Below are 19,427 nucleotides of genomic sequence, written 5' to 3'. Positions count from 1 at the left end.
GGTTAAAATTATTATTTCTTATCCCACAATGAAATCTCCCTCGTTCCCATAAAAAAAATACAAAAATACAAAATAGCACAAAATGATATATATATATATATTGTTTAAAATTTTATAAAGAAAGAAAAATTACATAAATTACAAACTCATACAATTATAGAGTCCAACCAAAAATCACTTTTGTGACATTTTTATAAAAAATGTATGATATTTTTATAAATATTAAACACATAAATTTTATATATTTTAGAATAATTTCCCAATTCAGAAATATAATATATTTTTTTAGACAATTACACCAATAGCATAAAATAAATATTTATTTTCAAACGTTTTTAAAAAAAGCTTAGAATTTTACAAAAAAATAACATAACTTAAATTAAAATGTCAAATTCTAATATAAAACAAAAACAAATTAAGAAAAGTAAAATTCATGTTATATTTAAACATTTTAAAAATACATATTAAAAATATGTTATATAGTGAAATCTCGAGTTGTCTGATTTATTTAATATTCTTATGTAAATTAATGTGGAATTAAATAGGTTTGGGGAAAGAGAAAATGGAATTATATAAAGGCTTTAAACCACAAAGAATCGCCAAAGCAAAAGAAAAGGAATTCCCAAATCTCAGCCAAACACGCCCTTGCTGAGGAACAAAGCTGATGTTCGACTGCGGATTCGCTGTGTTCAAAATCAAGTAGAGAGCCCTTTGACTATAAATCCCTCAATCTATCGCTCGCTACACATTTCGGCTAATTCCCAAATCCCAACTTTATTCAACGTTGTGGGGTTCCAAAAATACACTCCCAAAGCCCTTAATCTCCACCGCTCTTTCCAGTTTCCCCCTTTTCCCATTCTTAATCACCAAAGTTTCTGATTGCCCCGCGCCAATGGGGTTTCCTTTTCTCTGTTTCCCTCGATTCTGAAAGCTAGAGCAGCCGTTTTTCTCCAAAGAGAATTTAAATATAAAACAAAGTTTCTTTTCGTGTATAAATTGTAATCTACAGCGGCGAATTTCAGGTTCTTTTGCTCCTTCCTTCTTTACCCTCGATAGCTATGAAACGAGGATTCTCAGAATCCCCATCGGCGTCCTTGGGGCCTCCTCAATCCAGATTCAAGTATAACCCAGAAGGTGCCATTCTAATTGGTTTCGTTATATGGTTTCAATTTGTGCAGCACAATCAGTTTTTGGATCTAAACTTTTTGTGGGTTTCAGCTTGTTTACTGGTAGCGAGTGGAATTACTAGCATATATATTGTTTTCGTTGTATTTCAAGTTTGGGATGACTGTAATCGTTCTGGATTTCGATTTTTAGGCGATGCTGAGTTCTTAGAAGATGAAAGCACCAAGATTTTTGCCCGGAAAGTGGCTGAACATTACAGTGCTAGGACGAACCAGACTTTGGAAGAGCGAGAAGCTAGTGTTATCATCCATTTAAAGAAGCTTAACAATTGGGTATGTGTTATATTTGATGAAAATACATTTTAACCTTGATGGGTGATTCTCAATCATATATCATCCTAATGGGTTGCTCATGTCATGTCCTTATTGGATAGATTAAAAGTGTCTTGGTTCAGCTTTATGCTCGCCGAGGAGACGCCGTTCTTGATCTTGCCTGTGGCAAGGTATTATTTAGTCTGTTTAATCTTATATGTGTTGCTATAGTTCGCTCCTGAGCTGAACACTTTTCTTTTGCACTTGCTAGGGTGGTGATCTCATCAAATGGGATAAGGCCAAAATTGGATACTATGTTGGCATTGATATAGCTGAAGGATCGGTAAGTGGAAACTCTTGTTAGAGTTATTCATTTGGCAGTTAATTGAATAATACGAACAGTCTATTTGATTGTTTATCCCATTATTTTTTCTCAAACCTCTGCCTTTGAAATCAGTCATCTAAGGTTATAATGGTGTCTTATTGCAGATAGAAGATTGCCGTACTCGTTACAACGGTGATGCTGACCATCATCAACGTCGTAAAAAGTTCTCATTTCCAGCCCGCCTCATCTGTGGTGATTGTTATGAGGTAGTGGAACTTAGAAGAACAGCTAGTGAATTGAAATCCTCGAACATTCTTGGTTTCTATACTGTTAAGCTTTTTCAATTGTATCAGTGGCCTTTATAGTGATGTTTTAAAGTGGGTCCTGTTTGAGAAATGGATATCACAATTAGCTGTTCACCTGAAGTAGTGTGGATATGATTATGATTTTTGTTAAGCACCGTCTGATTGACCTGAAAATTTGGCGTTTTAGGCGAGGCTGGATCATGTCCTAGCAGATGATGCTCCATTTGATATTTGCAGTTGCCAGGTGAGTGGTATGCAATAATTTATGCCCTTCTTGTTGGGATAAATTAAATGGTTTTTCGGTTTGATATCTACTTTCCGCTATTATATCTTTTGCTATTAGCACTCGAACTCATTGAAATACACCATGATACCCTCAATTATGACTTATGAGGCAGATTCATGGATTTTTCTACCCGTGTGTGTAGTTTTCGTAGTTAAAATTTATGCAATTGGGGATAAATCTGTAGATTCCCCAAGAGATTATCTCAACAAATTCTGAATCTTCCGGTGAAACTAAAACTTGCAGTTTGCGTTGCATTATTCTTGGTCTACTGAGGCCCGTGCGCGACGTGCCTTGGCCAATATATCAGCTCTTCTCCGCCCAGGAGGTATTCTCATTGGAACCATGCCAGATGCTAATGTGATCATCAAAAAGCTTAGAGAAGGTATTTCTCTTGTTTTGCCTTTCCAACTTTTCATCTCACATACCATTGCTGTCCCGAACTCTTCTAGTAATGACATAATACAGTAAGATTTTCATCATGTTAAATCGTCTAGCAATCGAGAGGTTACGTCTGTCTTGCAGATGTTAACATGTTAATCTTTTGCTCCTTGGTTTCTATGCAATAACTTTAAATCATCACTTGTACCCGATGTTACTTATAATTATGGAGTGCATAACTTGCAATGTGATGCTATGTTCTCTCTTTTTAAATTTAAAAATGTTCAACTACTCGTATTACCACATTTTCATTCCCGACTGAACTGAAGTTGCCTTTTTTGTTCTGAATCTGCAGCTGAAGGCTTGACGTTCGGAAATAGCGTCTACTGGATACGTTTTGATGAAGAACATGCAGATAAGGTAAAAACAGACCCCTTTGCTTTGTACACTGCCATAGGCATTGTGGGTTAACAAGTGAAATTTCATATGACAATTATTCTCTTTTTTCCCGGTTCAGAAATTTAACACATCCAGCCCTTTCGGTATAAAGTACTTGTTTCATCTAGAGGTACGGTATCCAACACATGAATGTTTATTCCATCATTAGATAACACACTTATTCCTTGGGGGTATGGCTGAACCATTCGTGTGCCCTTTGGCTAAATTTCTATGTGATTTTGCCTTCACCTGTTGCAGGACGCTGTTGATTGCCCTGAATGGATTGTCCCATTCCATGTTTTCAAATCGTTGGCTGAAGAGGTAACGACTTACTTTGGCTCGAAAACTTACGAATATCTATATGGGAAACCTTTTCTTCTTCTCACCCTCTCGCTACTCTCGAGACAACTATGTTGAGTTTCTAACAATGAACTATCAAATGCAATTTTGGTGTTGTTTACTGAAAAAGTTGATCATTATTTTAATCCGATCATTGTGCAGTATGACTTAGAGCTGGTTTTTGTCAAGAACTCACATGAATTCGTGCATGAGTACTTGAAGAAACCAGAATTTGTGGACCTTATGCGACGACTTGGTGCCTTGGGTGATGGCAACCAGGATCAAAGTAAGTTTTTGGCTGTAAACATTATCTTTTAACTTTCCTTATTCGCTCTGTGGGGGCGATGGACTCATGCCTTCTCGAACACAGGTACATTATCTCCGGACGAATGGGAAGTGGCGTATCTGTACCTCTCATTTGTGTTGAGAAAGGTATCATACCTAAATGTCTCCAACACCCATGGTTTATGTTTTGAGTTTTACCTGTATAATAACCTTAAATTTACTCGAGTGTTGATTTTGAGTGCCTCTTCTTTTATCAGCGAGGCCAACCCGACTGGACGCAGGCAACAAATCGAAGAGACAGAGGGCAAATGCAGATAGCAAAGGGGGACATAATGTACATTTCAACTGATTAATTCTAAAAGTCCCTCCCTTAGCTTCTGGGTGAAGAACTTGCTTGGCTTAATGAAAAGCAACCGAGTTCGGCCCCCAAAACCATCTTTTTTTAACTGTTCTTTTACTGTAGAATACTGCTGATCAATTTTGTATCTTCATTAAAATAAAAATGTAAGATTGAACAGCCTTGCTACTTCAGAGAAAGGAAAAAGAAAGGACTAATATTATAGCAGAAAAGATTTCTATAAATGGCCATTTCAATTCAACTGTCAAGCTGTGAACTTGATACATCTTTTCTCATGATTGTATCAACATTCAACCTATAAATTATGTGTACAAACATTACATATAGTAAAACTCCAACTTTACATATAGTAAAACTTCATAATGTATATGCTTCAAAAGGATCCAGTACTGTCTCAGATCAACACAACAGTAAAAGAGATTCAAAGATTGTAATGTCGACAGATTTATCCAAAAGAACATCATAGTTGACATCTAATTTCGCTTTGCAAACACCACGAGAGCTACTAAAATAGCCAGTCCCATAATTGATCCCACGGCGATCTCTCCCGTGGAAAATCCAGAGCTTGCTTTGTCATCTCCAGAGACTTCAGCTGGTGAGGATCCAAATATTTTATGAAGGAAACTGGATGCTGTAGACAGCATGTCATCGATCGAAGTTTTAATATATGCTAGCGTCTCGTGGAAGACATTTCTCGACTCGTTTCTTGATTCCTCGGCATAGCTCAGATCTAGTGCATCTTCAAGCTCCTCAGATATTTTGTGATGCTCAAGTCCCTTGTCTGCAACAAGTATAATCCCGCGGTTAGAGATGAGAGAATCATGCTTACAGAACTATTGAATACTAAAGTTTTGAACTTTTTCTATCAATAATGAAACCTGAAATCTTACTGGTCTGGTATGAATCGTATGATTGCAAGAAGCTCTGGAGCGCTTCATTTGCCAACATTGCATTCCAGACTTTTGGGTCAGAGGCAATTGAGGCAACAACAGTCTGAATACAAAGAAGCAGTAATCAAGAGAGGGTCCAGACTCTAAAGATCAGACTTCGAATCGAGTTTGTTCAAGAAGCTAAATATTGTTCAAAACGTCTCAGACGCTAGCCCTGCCCAATAAGTATCATACATGAAAGTTTCTTAGAGGAAGGAGTGCAGTAGTTTAATTACCTGAGCTTCAGAACTTTCCTTGAGCAGCCTAAATGCCTGAATTGCATGCAGAGGAACCGAAGTCTGCGACTCAATAGCTAAACAAGACTCAGCCTCTAGTTTACCGTTGGAGGAAGCAATGAGACTTGATCCTGAAAATTCTGGTGAAGACAAGTATACCCTGAAAAAATCAATCAAAACATCAGGAAGAAGCTCTGCCCCACTCAATCCAATTACTGACTGAACCAAGCAAACAGAGCTTAAGGTTTTTTAACTTTCAATATTGTGTCTATCTAGTATTTGTAGATTAACGTAGATTAAAGAATTTGTAATAGATCCTTAAATTTAAGAGGGCAGAAATTTATTAGACATGATTTTGAAAATTAAAGTGTACCTACAATAAACATTTTTAATTACAGAAACCAGATGGTTACACCCTTAACCTTAAACGCCGAAGCACCTATTAGAAATTTTTTTAAAATAAGAGGACTGAATACAGAGAATGCTAAAAGTTCATGTATCAAACTTATAATGCAACCTTCCATATACTACAAACAATTGTTCTGTTTCTCAGAAAGTATACAATATTTGATCGAAGACCACGACCTAAGCTCGAGAAATGGCACTCAAATTGATTTTTCTGGCAAAATAGCATCAGTCTGTAAAAATTAAGAGCGCAAAAAACAGAGGACAATCCTTCTTCCATTGATATATGGAGAATTTTGATTAAATTTTATCATCTCCAATTTTTCCCTTCTGTGGTTTCTTTTCTTTAACATACACAAATTCTTCCCAACCTAAGGAAATGAAAACGAGCCAATGCGATCCCAAAGTCGATTTAAAGCACAGAATCATTCATTAACACAAGCAAACCTCGAGAGACAAAAGAAATTCACAACATACTTATCCAGTGCCTCCTTCAAATCCGTCGTAGCTTCCTTCGCCTCTTCGAAACTCGGGACGGCCCCAAACACAATCCTCGGTTTGGGTCCAGCGGCTTCTACGGCCAGGCCGTCCTCCCAATTGGCGAATTCCCAGTCATCAATCTCCCATGCCGGCTTCTGCACAGCCTCAACCTCGGAGCCGGCGGCGGCCTTCGCGGGCGGCACCGGTGAAGACGATGCCACGAAAACCGACGCCGGCCTCGATACGCCGCGAAGCAATTGCCCGAACTGTGGCGCGGTCGATGCTCCTCGGACACCGGCGTTAACTGCGCCGGCTCCGGCTATCTTCGCGGCTGCCCTAACAAATTCTCCTCCTCCCATGGCGGTGAAATCAGATAGCCCGAATCAACAATCAACAATAATCTCTCTCTCTCTCTCTCTGAGAGAATCGAAGAGACTTGGAATATTTATTATTTTTTAAACCATATTTTTCTTTAATTTTCGTAAATCTTTGCTTTTATTTCTTTTGCCGATTGCAAAAATATGGAGGAAAAATAAGGTGCTTCCCGTTTTTATGCACCCGACTAATCACGTTTTGCCACGTTACTCGAAGCTTTGAACCTTATCTTAGACCGTCGGATTCAGTCTCGTCAGCATGTTAAGAATCTCAGCCGATCAAGAGAAAACATTTAAATATTTAAAATTGAAACAAACGGATGCAATGTTTCTCGATTCATTAAATGAATTCAATGAATATTAGATTCATTAATATCTGTTTTTATATATTTGGTTTTTAGAAATTTTTAAATTTTGTGATTGAGAATTCTGAAAATAATATTTTTATATTTTCAAATTTTAAATTTGAATCATAATTACATTAAATTAACAAATAAAGTTCTTGATAAATATATAATATCATATCATAAATTCATTTTATTTTTGTTAAAAAAACATGTAATATAAATATTTAATTGATAGTTGTTTATAAATATATTATTAAATAATTTTTTAAATTGAGATTCAATTTTTAAATCCGCTACCTAACCTACAAAATATCGAATACAATGATGTTATATCTTTCTTAAATCACACCTTTAGTTATTAAAAGAAAAAAGAAAAATTCAGTTTAAATATGAGATTTATTTGAAGAAAATGAAGATGATTATCAAAGTAGTTACTATGCACTCGGTTGCACACAATATAATCCGAATGATAATATTTGGTTACTAAGCTACACGTGGCAACTGTTGAGTTCACTCTGCACCTTACAAGTTACAAGTAAGAAAATTTTGGGGAGAAGTTTTTGTGATATTAATTATATAAATTATATTTTTGCAATTACTTATTAAGTGGTTGCCAAAAAAAAGAGGGAAAAAATCTGCACAATTTTGCGTTGCCCACCATGATTAAAAAAAATTAAAAACTAAAAATTGAAGGTTAGATTATTATCTCAACCCTACGATGGTTCAAATTTAGGCCATATGCTTTAAGAAATTATATTATAATCCTTATTATTTTTGGTTAAAATTTTCAAAACATTGGTTGCAATAGGGTGTGTTTTCTAGAAATGTGGCAAGGTGTTGTTTTACTGTCATTTTGATTAAAAAGTAACGTTTGTTTTCGTACCATTTTATTGGTAGAATCTAAATCTCAAAGACCAAAAATATCCTTCTTGAAATCTTAAACACTAAATAGAAGTAGAATCCAAAGTATTATGGACCTAAACTGACATTTTTTAAATTTCAATGAATCAAATTGAAATTAAATTCAAATCTAAATAACCAAAAGCGTCGATTTTAAAGTCTCGAGGATCAAATAGAAATTAATTTCGAACCTTGGAGACTAAAAGCATGATTTGCACTAGAAATTATATATTTTTAAGTCTTTTATTTTCATACATAAGCATTAAAATGCAAAAGAAAAGAAAATCATCCATGGAAGGAGGAAATAAAGGGGTATTCAAGTTTAGGGTAATATCCAAAATCATTTCAAAAATTATTTTTTTCTCACCCAATAAATCTGTGGCTACAAGGACTTCATATTTCATATAAATAGTTTAAAAAGACGGATGGTTTGATAACTATTACGCATACCTTAATTCTTTGAAATTAGGTGAGTACAACATATGATTGTTCAAGAAATTTAACTATTTTTATCCAAAACCAAAATAAATTGTTTTAAAATACATAAAATAAGAGTTGAAGAATTATGTTTGGGGTGGAAAAATCCTATTGTCATGTGGAGGACGGGGATTCGCCACTAAAGAAAGATCCGAAACAATAAATTTACGGAGCTCCATCTCGGAACCTTCCGAAGTGAAAAACTCGTCATTTCCTATCAAGGATCCACCTGTTGTTTTCGGGAAAGTATTCGAGCTTGATTCGCTGGAGCCCGACACATCCGACCTCAAATCCGACCAAGATAACTGTCTGTCGGAACCTAAACCTATAAATAGAGGGCCTCATTTCACCATCGAATATCGAATTTCTCCTCGAATTTAATATTGAGTCCGAGCTGCTTACTGACTTGAACGTCGAAGATTTTACCCTCTTGTGCAAGTCTTCCCTTTGAGTTTCAGGTTGGAGTTGAGATCGAGTTCGAGTTAATTTGAGGTTGTGCAATTTCTTGCACAAACTAATTCAATAAAAATATCAATACCCTTGAAATAAGTGTAAATGTTCCTTTCATTTGGTTACTGGCCATCGTAGAACAAGGTTATTGATTGAAACTTTGTCGCAGTAAATGTCGAAAAGAAAAATATGATAAAGACAAAAAAAAAATAAAGTGATAAAAAATGGATAAACATAGAGGAAAAATAGGTAAAATTATGAGGGTGAAAAATGAAAAATAATACAATTTTCTTAAATAAAAAAAAAGAGATAACTAAATAACTAACCTTAAAAAATATACGTTGAAAATAAATAAAATTATTATTATTATTTTTAGTAAACTATGTTCGTTTTGGTTGGGATATTTATCATTAACAAAGATAGTTTGACCATTTGACCAATTTTCAAAATGGAAAGATACGACACATACTACATTTCTCTCTCTCTCTCTATATTAATCCAATTTTGTATCAGAAAAAAGAGATTTAGGTCAGCTGGCCCGGCCCATTTAGTTGGTGGGCTTTCTGTCGGCCTTTCGTCCGATATTTTTTTTCTTCTTCATAGATTTCGATTTTCAACATAATTAATAAAATTATTTATTTTGGAAAAAAACCTGGGATTTTAAGGTGCAGAAACAAGTCAAATGGAAAACGACAACGTTTCGCTTTCTTTAACTGCTCTGGCCCAAAAATCTCCATTATTGAAAAGAAAAAGAAAGTGATATAGAAACTTGACCCTCCAGGAAGACAAACCGAACCTAACAATTCTGAATCCGGAGAAGAGAGAGAAATTTGGGATTTTTTTTTCTTTTCTATATTGGTGATTATCGAGACTAGTTGACATGTACCTCCACTAATCTCATGAAACAATGGTCTAACCCTACAATTTTTTTTTTAATTTATTTTGGTTTCTTTCGATCCAATGAACCAACCCATGATATTTAAAATTGAAAAATTTTAGTGGATAAAACTTTATTTATTATTTGCTGCATCAGTAACATTTAAAAGATAATTTAAAAAATAATAATAAATAATTGTGTATGAAAAGAAATTTTATCAAGGGGATTGTTACCCTACAAAATAAAAATATTGTGCATGGATAGGTAATGATTTGGTATTACACCAATCAAAGGGCACATTAGTCATCATTTTCTATATCAAACCATACCCATAGATTAAATATCTAATCTATTATTTGCCCCTCAACTTATTTTTCCTTTATCAAAAGGCTTTTCTTGAAAAAAAAAAGTTTAAATTTTAAAAATGAGTGTATTTAGGGTTTTTTTTTTTAAGAAATGGACTAATATTTTAAATATGTAAAGTACAATAAAATATTACTAATAGATAAATTTATCAATTTAGTTTTCTTGTCTAATCAAATTACAAAAAAAAAGAAAGAAATAATTATATAGGCACGATTAACATTTAATTAGGTAAATATATTTTCAAGAGTGAAAAGACTGAAATAAAACAAATAAATCACAAAAACTAAAATGTGAGCAAAAAAATTAGAATGGAGCCTAAAGAATAATAAATATAAATTGGAATATATCTGATGGTCTTTATTTTTTAAGCTATTTTTAATTGGGTCATTAATCTTTTAAAATCTTTAATTTTGTTCAAATCTATTAAACAACCATCCACGACCTATTAAATTATTATTTTATTCATATATTTCAACCTTTAGACACGTCACTTCAGTGGCTATTTGACCCTGAAATCTAATCCAAATATGTCAATAAAAAATAATTTAATAGCAACACACATTTTTAACTCAAATATTAGTAAATTTTCTAGGGAATAACTTAATTTGAAATTTTTTTAACCTATTATGAATCAATTTGAGATTTTCTTTTTTTAGAAAATTGTTTTTTTAATGCAATATATGAGGGTGAGGATTCAAATTCATAACCTTCTGATTGGAAACACATATCTTAACCCACTAAGTTATGTTCAGGTTATCAATAAAGAGAGTTTTAAAATATCAAAATTGGAAATTGTGAAAAAAAATTAGAAATCACAGCTTAAATATAAAGACATTCGAAAAGAAAGGAAAAAAAAAACATTGATGATGAATGCCAACTAGGCTAGAAGAAAATCTCCAGCATATTATATTTTTTGTGGGGCCTCTAAAAGTCCGGTCCACGTCAACAATGTGAAAATCTCGGCTATTAAAAATCAAACCGTTCTAAAACTCGTAGGCTTTTGATTAATTTCCACTAATACGAAAATGACACATGGCAAACAGTAATTGTGGAGCCCACGTCACAATTGTGCATGTGAACGGTGGGCCCGCCTATACCATCTGTCATTGGGCCCACATTCCCGCGTAAAACAAAACCCTCCAAACCCCACATTTTATCATTATTGATAATAATGCTGAAAAAATCGCATAATTATTAGACCGAAAAAAAAAAAAAAGAGAAACCACATAAATTGAATAAAATTGGACCGGAAGTTACCCAAAATAATTATAATTTATCATTATTGATAATATTGCTAAGAAAATCGCATGAATATATATATTTTTTCTAATTCGACAAAGGAGGGGTATTTTTGTCTCCTAGTTTTTTTTTCCCTCTTTTATATCAACCCTTTAGAAATAAAAATTTGAGCGTATGTCTTTTTAAGACCTCGATATATTGTACTAAAGAAATTAAATTGGGAGATAGAGGTTTTAACTTGATAAATAATGTATTTACAAATTGAATTAGGTCGAGAATTAACAAGTCAAATAAATTGAATAAAATTGAAAATTGCGCATGATTTGATTCCTTTAGTTTTTTTTTTTAATTTCTTTTGTATATCTTAACTATGTTATTATAATTGTGCTTATATATATTTTATTAATTTTTTCTTCATTTTTAACAATTTAATGTGGTATTGAAAACTAGCCGTTAAATGCCTTCACAGTTGCACAAAATAGAATCTACCCTAATTTTCCTTCGCAAAAAAAGAATCAACCCTATTTTTCTAGGCTTTTCAAATTTCCTTTCTTTTTGGTCTTCCAAACAATTAGAAATTAGCCATAATTTTAAACTTGAGAAAATGCAAATGGACTCCTACCTTTTAGTATGCTATTTATGTAGAAACTCTTCTAATTGATCCACGAACCACCAAGTTATGAAAAAGAAGAAAAAAAGTTATTTAATTATTCCTCTATAAACTAGCCACTAAATGTAAATCTTGGTTAATCAATCATAACAAATAAACTGATGAACACAAATAAAAATGAGAGAATTGCGGGAATATATAAATTTAGAGGCGTCAATGAGATATGACATGATTCTATAAAACTTGTTAATTTGATCCTGCTAATATCATCCTATCGCGACAAATTACTTCCTACGCCCTTCACTTAATTATTTCTTTTTGTTATAGCGATACGGTAAAGGTAGCTCCAGCGAAGAGAATAACGATAAAGGTAGCTATAACGATAGAGAATAACGATAAAGGTAGCTATAGTTATAGTTTATATTAGCAAAATACTTCCAATTTCATCTCATAGTGATAACGATAATGGTAAAAATAGAGATAATAACGGTAACAGTAGTGATAATAACGTTAGCGATAACCATAACAATAGTTTATATTTGCAATATACTTTCAATTTTTTTTCTTGATTCCTTAGTTTTCTCTTTCAATTTTTTTCCAAGTATGATTCCTTATTTATCATTTAAAAATTTTCAATTCTGATTCTTTATTTTTCTTTTAATTCTATCGCTATCTCTATATTTATCTCTACTACTTATATCTATACTTATATTCATACATCTGCTTATGTCTATATCTTATTTTTCTTTTTCAATTTTTTTCCAACTCGAGGTAGGAGGTAGAAATACAGGTCGATATAGAGATAGATATACGAGAAAAAAATAAAAAAAAATAATTAATGAGTATTTCGAGTTGGTAAAAAATTAACTCAAGATTTTGATTTTAAGACCAAAGAAACAAAACATTAAAGTGAACAAATAAAAAATGAAATAAAATTAACAGCATAAAAATTACGTTATTACTTGGAGAAATTTGAGAGATTCGAGTTGAAAAAATTAAATCCAACAAAAAAAAGGAATAAACGGTAAATAAATAAAAATGAGATAAAATTCACCAATCAAAAAGTAGCCACAAAATATGGAGAACAAAATTTTGAAAATTATAAGTTAAGACTAAAAAATCAACTCAATAGAAAATTAAAAAAAATAATAATAATAAAGCACAAAGTCATGATAACCAGTTTTTCAAAATATAGTTATATTTCATTGACAGCCTAAAACTAAAGTGGTCCGGTACAATTTCCTCACTAAGGATTGATTATTCTTAAAAATTAAATTAATACAAACAATCGAAATATATGCTTAAGTAAAACATACCCTCTCCAATATTTTATTGATGATGATATTAAGGAATAATAGCATTTGAATTGACGAAAATACCAAAGAAAATAAATAAAATTGAGAAGGACCCACATTTTTTCTTAAATTTTTAATCCAAAATATTAATATTGAACAAAAGAAAGAGACAAAAGCGTATTATAGAGCATGAGGAGATTTGATCCTTTGCTTTGGTGGAGAAGTTTTTAAGGACAAAAAAGGAATCATAAAAATCAAAACGCTTCCAAAATAAAACACATCCAAACACGGCCTTAAGAAGATAATAATTAGACTACAATATCCTCTCTTTTTTCTTTTTGTGAATTATTTTTAGAAATATTAATTAGAAAAGTAAAAGGGCATTGAAAGGAGCTTTTGGACGGGATCGAACCCACAATCTTTTTATGCTAAAATCTACTCGTCTTATTCATTAACCATTGTGTCTTTAGTTTTTTAAATTTATGTTTGCTTTTCTAACATTTATTTGTTATAGTTTAAATCAACTACTATTTTGGATTTCGAGGCCTTTGTACCATTAGCATAAAATAAATACATATTTTTAAATATAACATAAAATTGGAAATTAAACAAATATATAATTCATACTCAAATTCAAATGTAACATAAAATAAAACAATGAGAAAAACCACACCTATGAATTCGAAAATATATGAAAAATGTTTGATCTATGCTATTTGGAAAATTATTTCAGAAACAATTTTTTAATTTTATTTCAATATATTGATTTGAAAACTCTTTGAAAGACATAAAACATTACATGAACAATGAATACGTGGTTTCTCTCACATACTAGAAGAAAAAAAAATTACTTTTAAAAATTGTTATACAAAAACGTTCTTATTGAAATTTTGTTCTAATTAAAAAAAAACCACTTTTCAATTTTCAAAACACCTTTTAATCCATCTTATTAAAATTTCAAAATACTTTTAATAAATGTCAAGAAATAAAAAAAAAAAATCTTACAATTAACGGTTTGTTTAGGCATATTTTTTTAAAAAATGTTTAAAAAATCTAATTTTTTCTTTACTGCCAAACGGGGTAAATATTTTTAATAAATGTTGTTAGTATGCTAACCACTAACAACACTCTCAAGTATTTTTTTCACTCAAAGAAAAGTGATTTTATTTGAAAGATATATTGAAAAAAAAATCCCAACCATACAACAAAATAGTTAAAAAAACGTAACATAATTAATCTCAAAATTCCACCACACAAAGCTCTTCATTATATACTAAAGTGTGACAAATTAGAATTATTACATTAAAATGATATAAATACAAAAGTTGGAAGCTTAAGTTTGACAATTCTTTTTTTCTTTTTTCTTTTTTTTTCCCTCTTTCTCCTCATCTTAGAGATTCAAAGCCTCTCTCCTTCCTCAGAGGATTCCTCAATGAAACTGCAGAATCAGACACAAGAAACCCAGTTAGGGAAAAAAAGCTACAAAGGAAACAAAACCATTTAATACTAAACAAAACAAATCTCTCTCTCTATAAAATAATGATCTTGAGGTATGAAGTTCCCCATGTTTTATTGTCTATGAGTTTCAATGACAGTTGTTGGGAATATAAATTTATGGGAGTGACCAAATTTTGATTCAGAGAGAAGAAAAAGAAGAAGAAGAAGCCAAGAGAAGAGCTGTTAATTGTGATGGAGAGAGAGAAACAAAAGAAGCCATTAATGAGAAATGCTGAAAGATGGGGAGAAGAAAAGCCATCAATTTAGAGAGAGAGAAGGAGCTAAGGCAACAAACAACTGTTAGTTGTGAAAGAATGTAAAGAGAGATATTTAAAGAAGCCATTAATGAGCAAAAATAATGAAGAACGGGGAGAAGAAACCAAGGGAAAAACAGAGGAAATAGAACTAAGAGAAGCCATTAATGAGAAATATTATGAAAAATAGGAAGAACCCATCAATTTAAAGAGATCAGAGAGAGAGACAAATAAGAAGAAGAAGAAACCAAGCAAAAACAGAGGAAAAACAGAACCAAAAGAAGCCACAAGCCAAGGCAAAAACAGAGGAAATAGAGTACTCAAAAGAAGCCATAAGCCAAGGAAAAAACAGAGGAAACAGAACCAAAAGAAGCCACAGGACAAAAACAGAGGAAACAGAGCCAGAAGAAGCCATAAGCGAAGGCAAAAACAGAGGAAACAGAGCCAGAAGAAGCCACAAGCGAAGGCAAAAACAAGAGGAAACAGAGCCAAAGGAAGCCATTAACAAGAAACGAAGAAAAACAGGGCAAAACCCAGAAACCCATTGAAGAGAAACAAAGCAAAAATCCAGAGAGATCTAAGGAAACTACCTTGAGGGTTACAATCAGGGGGATCTTCAAAGAGGGAGAGAGAGAGCTGTTTATGGGCGACGCCAATGTCGATGAGAATGACCCCAGAAGTGGGGTAATTGACGATTATGTCCTTAACCGGAAGCCATAGAAAGAGCTCTTCCTGGGACAAACCCTGGACTCCGATCAAGCTGCCGTAGGAGAGATTGGCGCTGAAAACAGAGTCGAAAATGACTCTGTTCTCGTAAGTGGCCATACATGGGGCATCCAAAAGCACCTCCAGCCGCCCATTTTCAGCCACCGTGTACGACTTCACTTGCTTCGGCACCAGCCCCGCCGGCAGCCCCATCGACCGGAGAAGCTCGTGGACCGACGATTCATCAGAAATCGATGAAGAAGAAGAAGAAGAAGAAAAAAAACCCACCAACAAGATTATTGAGGAGATCCAGTGGCTGTGGCTGTGGCTGTGGCTGCCAAATAAGGCCATGGGCTCAATCTCAGAGAGAGAGAGAGAGAGAGAGAGAGAGAGGGGTTTATGGGCTGTGGTTTTTGTGTGAGAGAGAGAGGGATTTGGGGAAGAATGGGATGGGAGGGGTGGGAAATTACGGTTGTGTCCTTGGTGGTATCTTTTTGAGTTTGAGTAAGGATCTAAATATTGGGGGATTTCTTTTTCTTTTTCTTTTTTTTTTTTGAGTATCTATTTGTGGTTTGTGGGATGTGGACCTAAGTTTTTAGATATTTTATTTTGGCATTTAAATAGTTTCGTCAAACTTGCTAGTACTCTTGACTGTTGTGTAAAATATTCCAATACTACCCTCGACTAACAATTTCAATGACAGTATTATCCCATGAGTAAATTTAAGGTTTAGGGTATAATATACTGATTACCTTTCTTGAAGTTGAATATTTAAGGGAAAAAAATATTGAGGTAATTGAAATTGAGTTCTGAGTTCTTAAAATCATTGGTATACTACTTGCCGTTGCAAGTATGAGGTATGATGAAATTTACAATGATAATTGTTGAAGCTAAATGTTATTAGACGAACAAATTGAGAAGAAAAACCCTCATTTTTAACTTTATATGTGAGCTTGAGGAGTTATCTTTTAACCATAGGCCTCACCCTTGTTCGAGGTGGGGGAGCTTGAGAAGTTATTTTGCAAGCACAAGCACAACCTATCAAGCTTTAGTCTCGATGTTAGGGAAGTCTATAGTTAATTTTAAAAACGAGTGGGAAGCAATTTAAAGAACATAGCGTTACATTCACGACGTTCAATCTGGTCCATTCTTTAATGTATAGAGATACAAACAAAGTATTAATTAAAACTATATTTAAAGAGTATTTCAAAGTAAAGACGTAATATTTTTCTAATAATTCGAAAATATCTGAGCTTATATGCCACATGGGATATGAAAATGCTCGAGAACATGGTCTAACTATTTTACATGGCTAATGTGTTTTATTTATGTTTGTATGTATTTGATAATTTTCTTAGCATTTAATTTAGAAGGACATGCTCTAGTGGTAGATTGGTCTAAGCTTACACCTATTATTCCGAAAGTGAAACACAATTAAATTATTTTTCATCAAATTAAAAAAAAAAAGGGAAAAAAAAACTACAATGCAATGAAAAGTCAAGGATGAATTAAAAAGAATAAAAAATGGGATCCAACAAATTGACACAAAAAGGGCATTTTGGTCAATCGAAATCCGAACCAAAACCAGGGCTACAGTGGGAAACGGAGAAAATAACGGCACATCCGGCAGAGGAAAAGACGGGAGACGAACGGCGAAGCTTGTCGCCTAATAACAAATTAAGGACCTCAGGGGAGGGTAAAACGGTCAAATCATACCTACAAATTTTCCTTTCGTTAAATTCCATCTGTCAGTGTACTTTATTTATTTTAATTAATGTAATTTTAAAATCTCATTTTCGTCGTTCTATTTCTTTAGCTTTTTGTCAATTTTAGTTTCTCCATTTTTTAAATGTCAAACTCGGTCCCTATGGGATCGTTTTATTTCATTCATTCTCTTTTATCTTTTTTTTTAGTCACAATCCTAACACGTGTTTCATATTGTATATAAAATATGTATTAAATTTTTACGAATATGAACTAAAATAGTTACTTTTTAAAATTGTTGGGACAAAAATAGTGTTTTGTAAGTAAAAACTAAAGTTAATCAAAATTGAAAGTAAAAGAATTCCAATAAATATTTTAAAAATCTAGGAACTAAAGTAAACCAAAGTTGGAAATACAGAGAAAAAATAGACATTTTTTATCATCAATTTTGAAATGGTGTCTAATAAGCTACGTTTTTTAAAAAAACTCTAATAAATTCTTAAATTTTAATACTGTTTCTTTTAATATATCTTTAAACTAAACAAAAGTAAAAAAAAAAACAAAAGAGTAAAAATAATATTGCATAAATTTAAAATTGAGAGACACAAAGTTAAAAATTCAAATTACTACTAAATAGAAAAAAAAAATCAATAAAAAAGTCAGAAACTCGAATTCATGATTTCCCGATCGATAGAAGCAAGTGTTATGTTAGCAATAAAAAAATTTAAGATTAATTAGACAGAGTTTTAATGGTAAACCAAGAATTAAAAAAAGAAAAACTTTTTTTTCCCTTGTGAGTGGAAGGATTTTGTAGCGGCCAATCCCTAAAAAGATTTTTTTTTTTTTTTTTTTTTATTTCCAAAAGAAGGCATTAAAAAGGGCGTTATTTACGATAATATGCCACTGTGAAGTCACGCGCGCACTTTGGAGAAAAGGATAACAAAACAAAAGGAAAAAAAAAAGATTTTTCATTTTCATGGAGGGTAATGATGATACGGTTACCTGATGGGGACGGGTGATGGTGACCGTAGCGAACTGATTTGACGCACGTGGACCGAGCAGTGGGAGGACACCTGCGGTTCGCGCATTGGAGCGGGTGAGTTTAGCAAAGGCATTGGACCGCCGGTCCAGAGGAGGAGGCCACACTAATCTGGTATTAAGAAAGTAATTAAAAGCCGTTAGGAATGTTTAAGGATTTGGACAATCTGTCTGTCTCTAAGAAAATTAGCATAAAACACAGAAAATGGAAGAGAGAGAGAGAGAGAGAGAGAAATAAAGAAGCTTTCTTTATTTATTAATCCACAGAAATTTAGAGAGAGAGAGAGTCTTTCAAGAAATATTATATGTACCTAAATTTCGAGAGTCGTTTCAAGAAATATTATATGTACCTAAATTTCGAGAGTCGTGTTTCAGTTATTGAATTTTAAAAAAAGTGTCTAATAAATTTATGAAATTTTAATACTGTATTTAGTTACTCTTTGAACTTGAGGATGTTTGATAAACGTTTGAATTTTCAATTTTATAAGGTAGGTCATTCAATTTTACAAAATATCTTATAAATGAGAGAGTTAATAGACATTAAGAAATTTGTTAGGTACTTATAAAATTCAAAGACCAATTAAACGCGTCATTGGAGGTTTGGAAATATATAAGACTTAATAACATATTTAATGCAGCTAGCAAAATTTGAAACTAAACTTATAATTTATCTCAATGTAATTAATATGGGATGATTCAAAACCACTCTTGTTTGGACTAGTAAAAAAATGCATAGACTGGCAATTTTCAAGATCTTGACTTTCGTTGATTTTTTGTTTTTGGAAGAACAAAAAGGAAAAAAATATTAATTTTGAGGAAAATGAGGAAGAAAAATTACAGTTATTTAACGAAAGATTGGAATAAGATGGCTTGAAGTTCTTGATTGGATGACATATAAATGTCACCTCGTTAAGAAACAATATTTAAGCAAAAATTTTGTTGAATATTTTCGATAAATTAGGGTAAGATGGACAGGAAAGAAGAAATTAAAAAAGAAAAAGTAAAAAATGGATAATGAAAGAAAACATATTATATATACACAGTATTGGAATTAAATCAATGATCCATTAAATATAAAATTGAAAGTTTAATAA

General features: G+C 32.5%; 3 protein-coding genes across 4 annotated transcripts; 1 reads left to right on the top strand and 2 right to left on the bottom strand.

Moving 5' to 3' along the window:
• Positions 1 to 592: 592 nt before the first annotated feature.
• LOC111010374 (mRNA capping enzyme family protein) lies at positions 593 to 4,391 on the top strand. The gene is made up of 13 exons (XM_022283753.2): positions 593 to 1,134; positions 1,318 to 1,457; positions 1,559 to 1,627; positions 1,708 to 1,779; positions 1,926 to 2,027; positions 2,254 to 2,310; positions 2,596 to 2,734; positions 3,086 to 3,150; positions 3,248 to 3,298; positions 3,427 to 3,489; positions 3,670 to 3,793; positions 3,878 to 3,939; positions 4,050 to 4,391. The coding sequence occupies exons 1-13, from the start codon at positions 1,059 to 1,061 to the stop codon at positions 4,143 to 4,145; spliced, it is 1,116 nt and encodes a 371-aa protein (XP_022139445.2). The 5' UTR covers positions 593 to 1,058; the 3' UTR covers positions 4,146 to 4,391.
• Positions 4,392 to 4,472: 81 nt separating this feature from the next.
• On the bottom strand, positions 4,473 to 6,673 carry LOC111010375 (uncharacterized). Of its 2 annotated transcripts, none has more exons than XM_022283754.2 (4): positions 6,198 to 6,673; positions 5,316 to 5,475; positions 5,029 to 5,143; positions 4,473 to 4,931 (listed from the first exon to the last, which is right to left on the bottom strand). In XM_022283754.2, the coding sequence occupies exons 1-4, from the start codon at positions 6,557 to 6,559 to the stop codon at positions 4,624 to 4,626; spliced, it is 945 nt and encodes a 314-aa protein (XP_022139446.1). In that variant the 5' UTR covers positions 6,560 to 6,673; the 3' UTR covers positions 4,473 to 4,623. The 2 variants fall into 2 exon arrangements, with proteins under 2 accessions (XP_022139446.1, XP_022139447.1); XM_022283755.2 differs by having other exon boundaries at positions 5,041 to 5,143; positions 6,198 to 6,672.
• A 7,694-nt stretch (positions 6,674 to 14,367) lies between these two features.
• On the bottom strand, positions 14,368 to 16,008 carry LOC111010343 (uncharacterized). Its single transcript, XM_022283713.2, has 2 exons — positions 15,477 to 16,008; positions 14,368 to 14,573 (listed from the first exon to the last, which is right to left on the bottom strand). Exons 1-2 carry the CDS (start codon positions 15,940 to 15,942, stop codon positions 14,521 to 14,523), a joined length of 519 nt encoding a protein of 172 aa, XP_022139405.1. The 5' UTR covers positions 15,943 to 16,008; the 3' UTR covers positions 14,368 to 14,520.
• Positions 16,009 to 19,427: the final 3,419 nt, after the last annotated feature.

Source organism: Momordica charantia, assembly GCF_013281855.1.
Source record: "Momordica charantia cultivar OHB3-1 chromosome 11 unlocalized genomic scaffold, Mcharantia_2.0 BLBB01000011.1, whole genome shotgun sequence".
In the NCBI taxonomy this organism is placed as follows: Eukaryota; Viridiplantae; Streptophyta; class Magnoliopsida; order Cucurbitales; family Cucurbitaceae; genus Momordica; species Momordica charantia.
The sequence above is the reverse complement of the archived record's forward strand: the minus strand, read 5'-3'. Positions and strand labels throughout refer to the sequence as shown.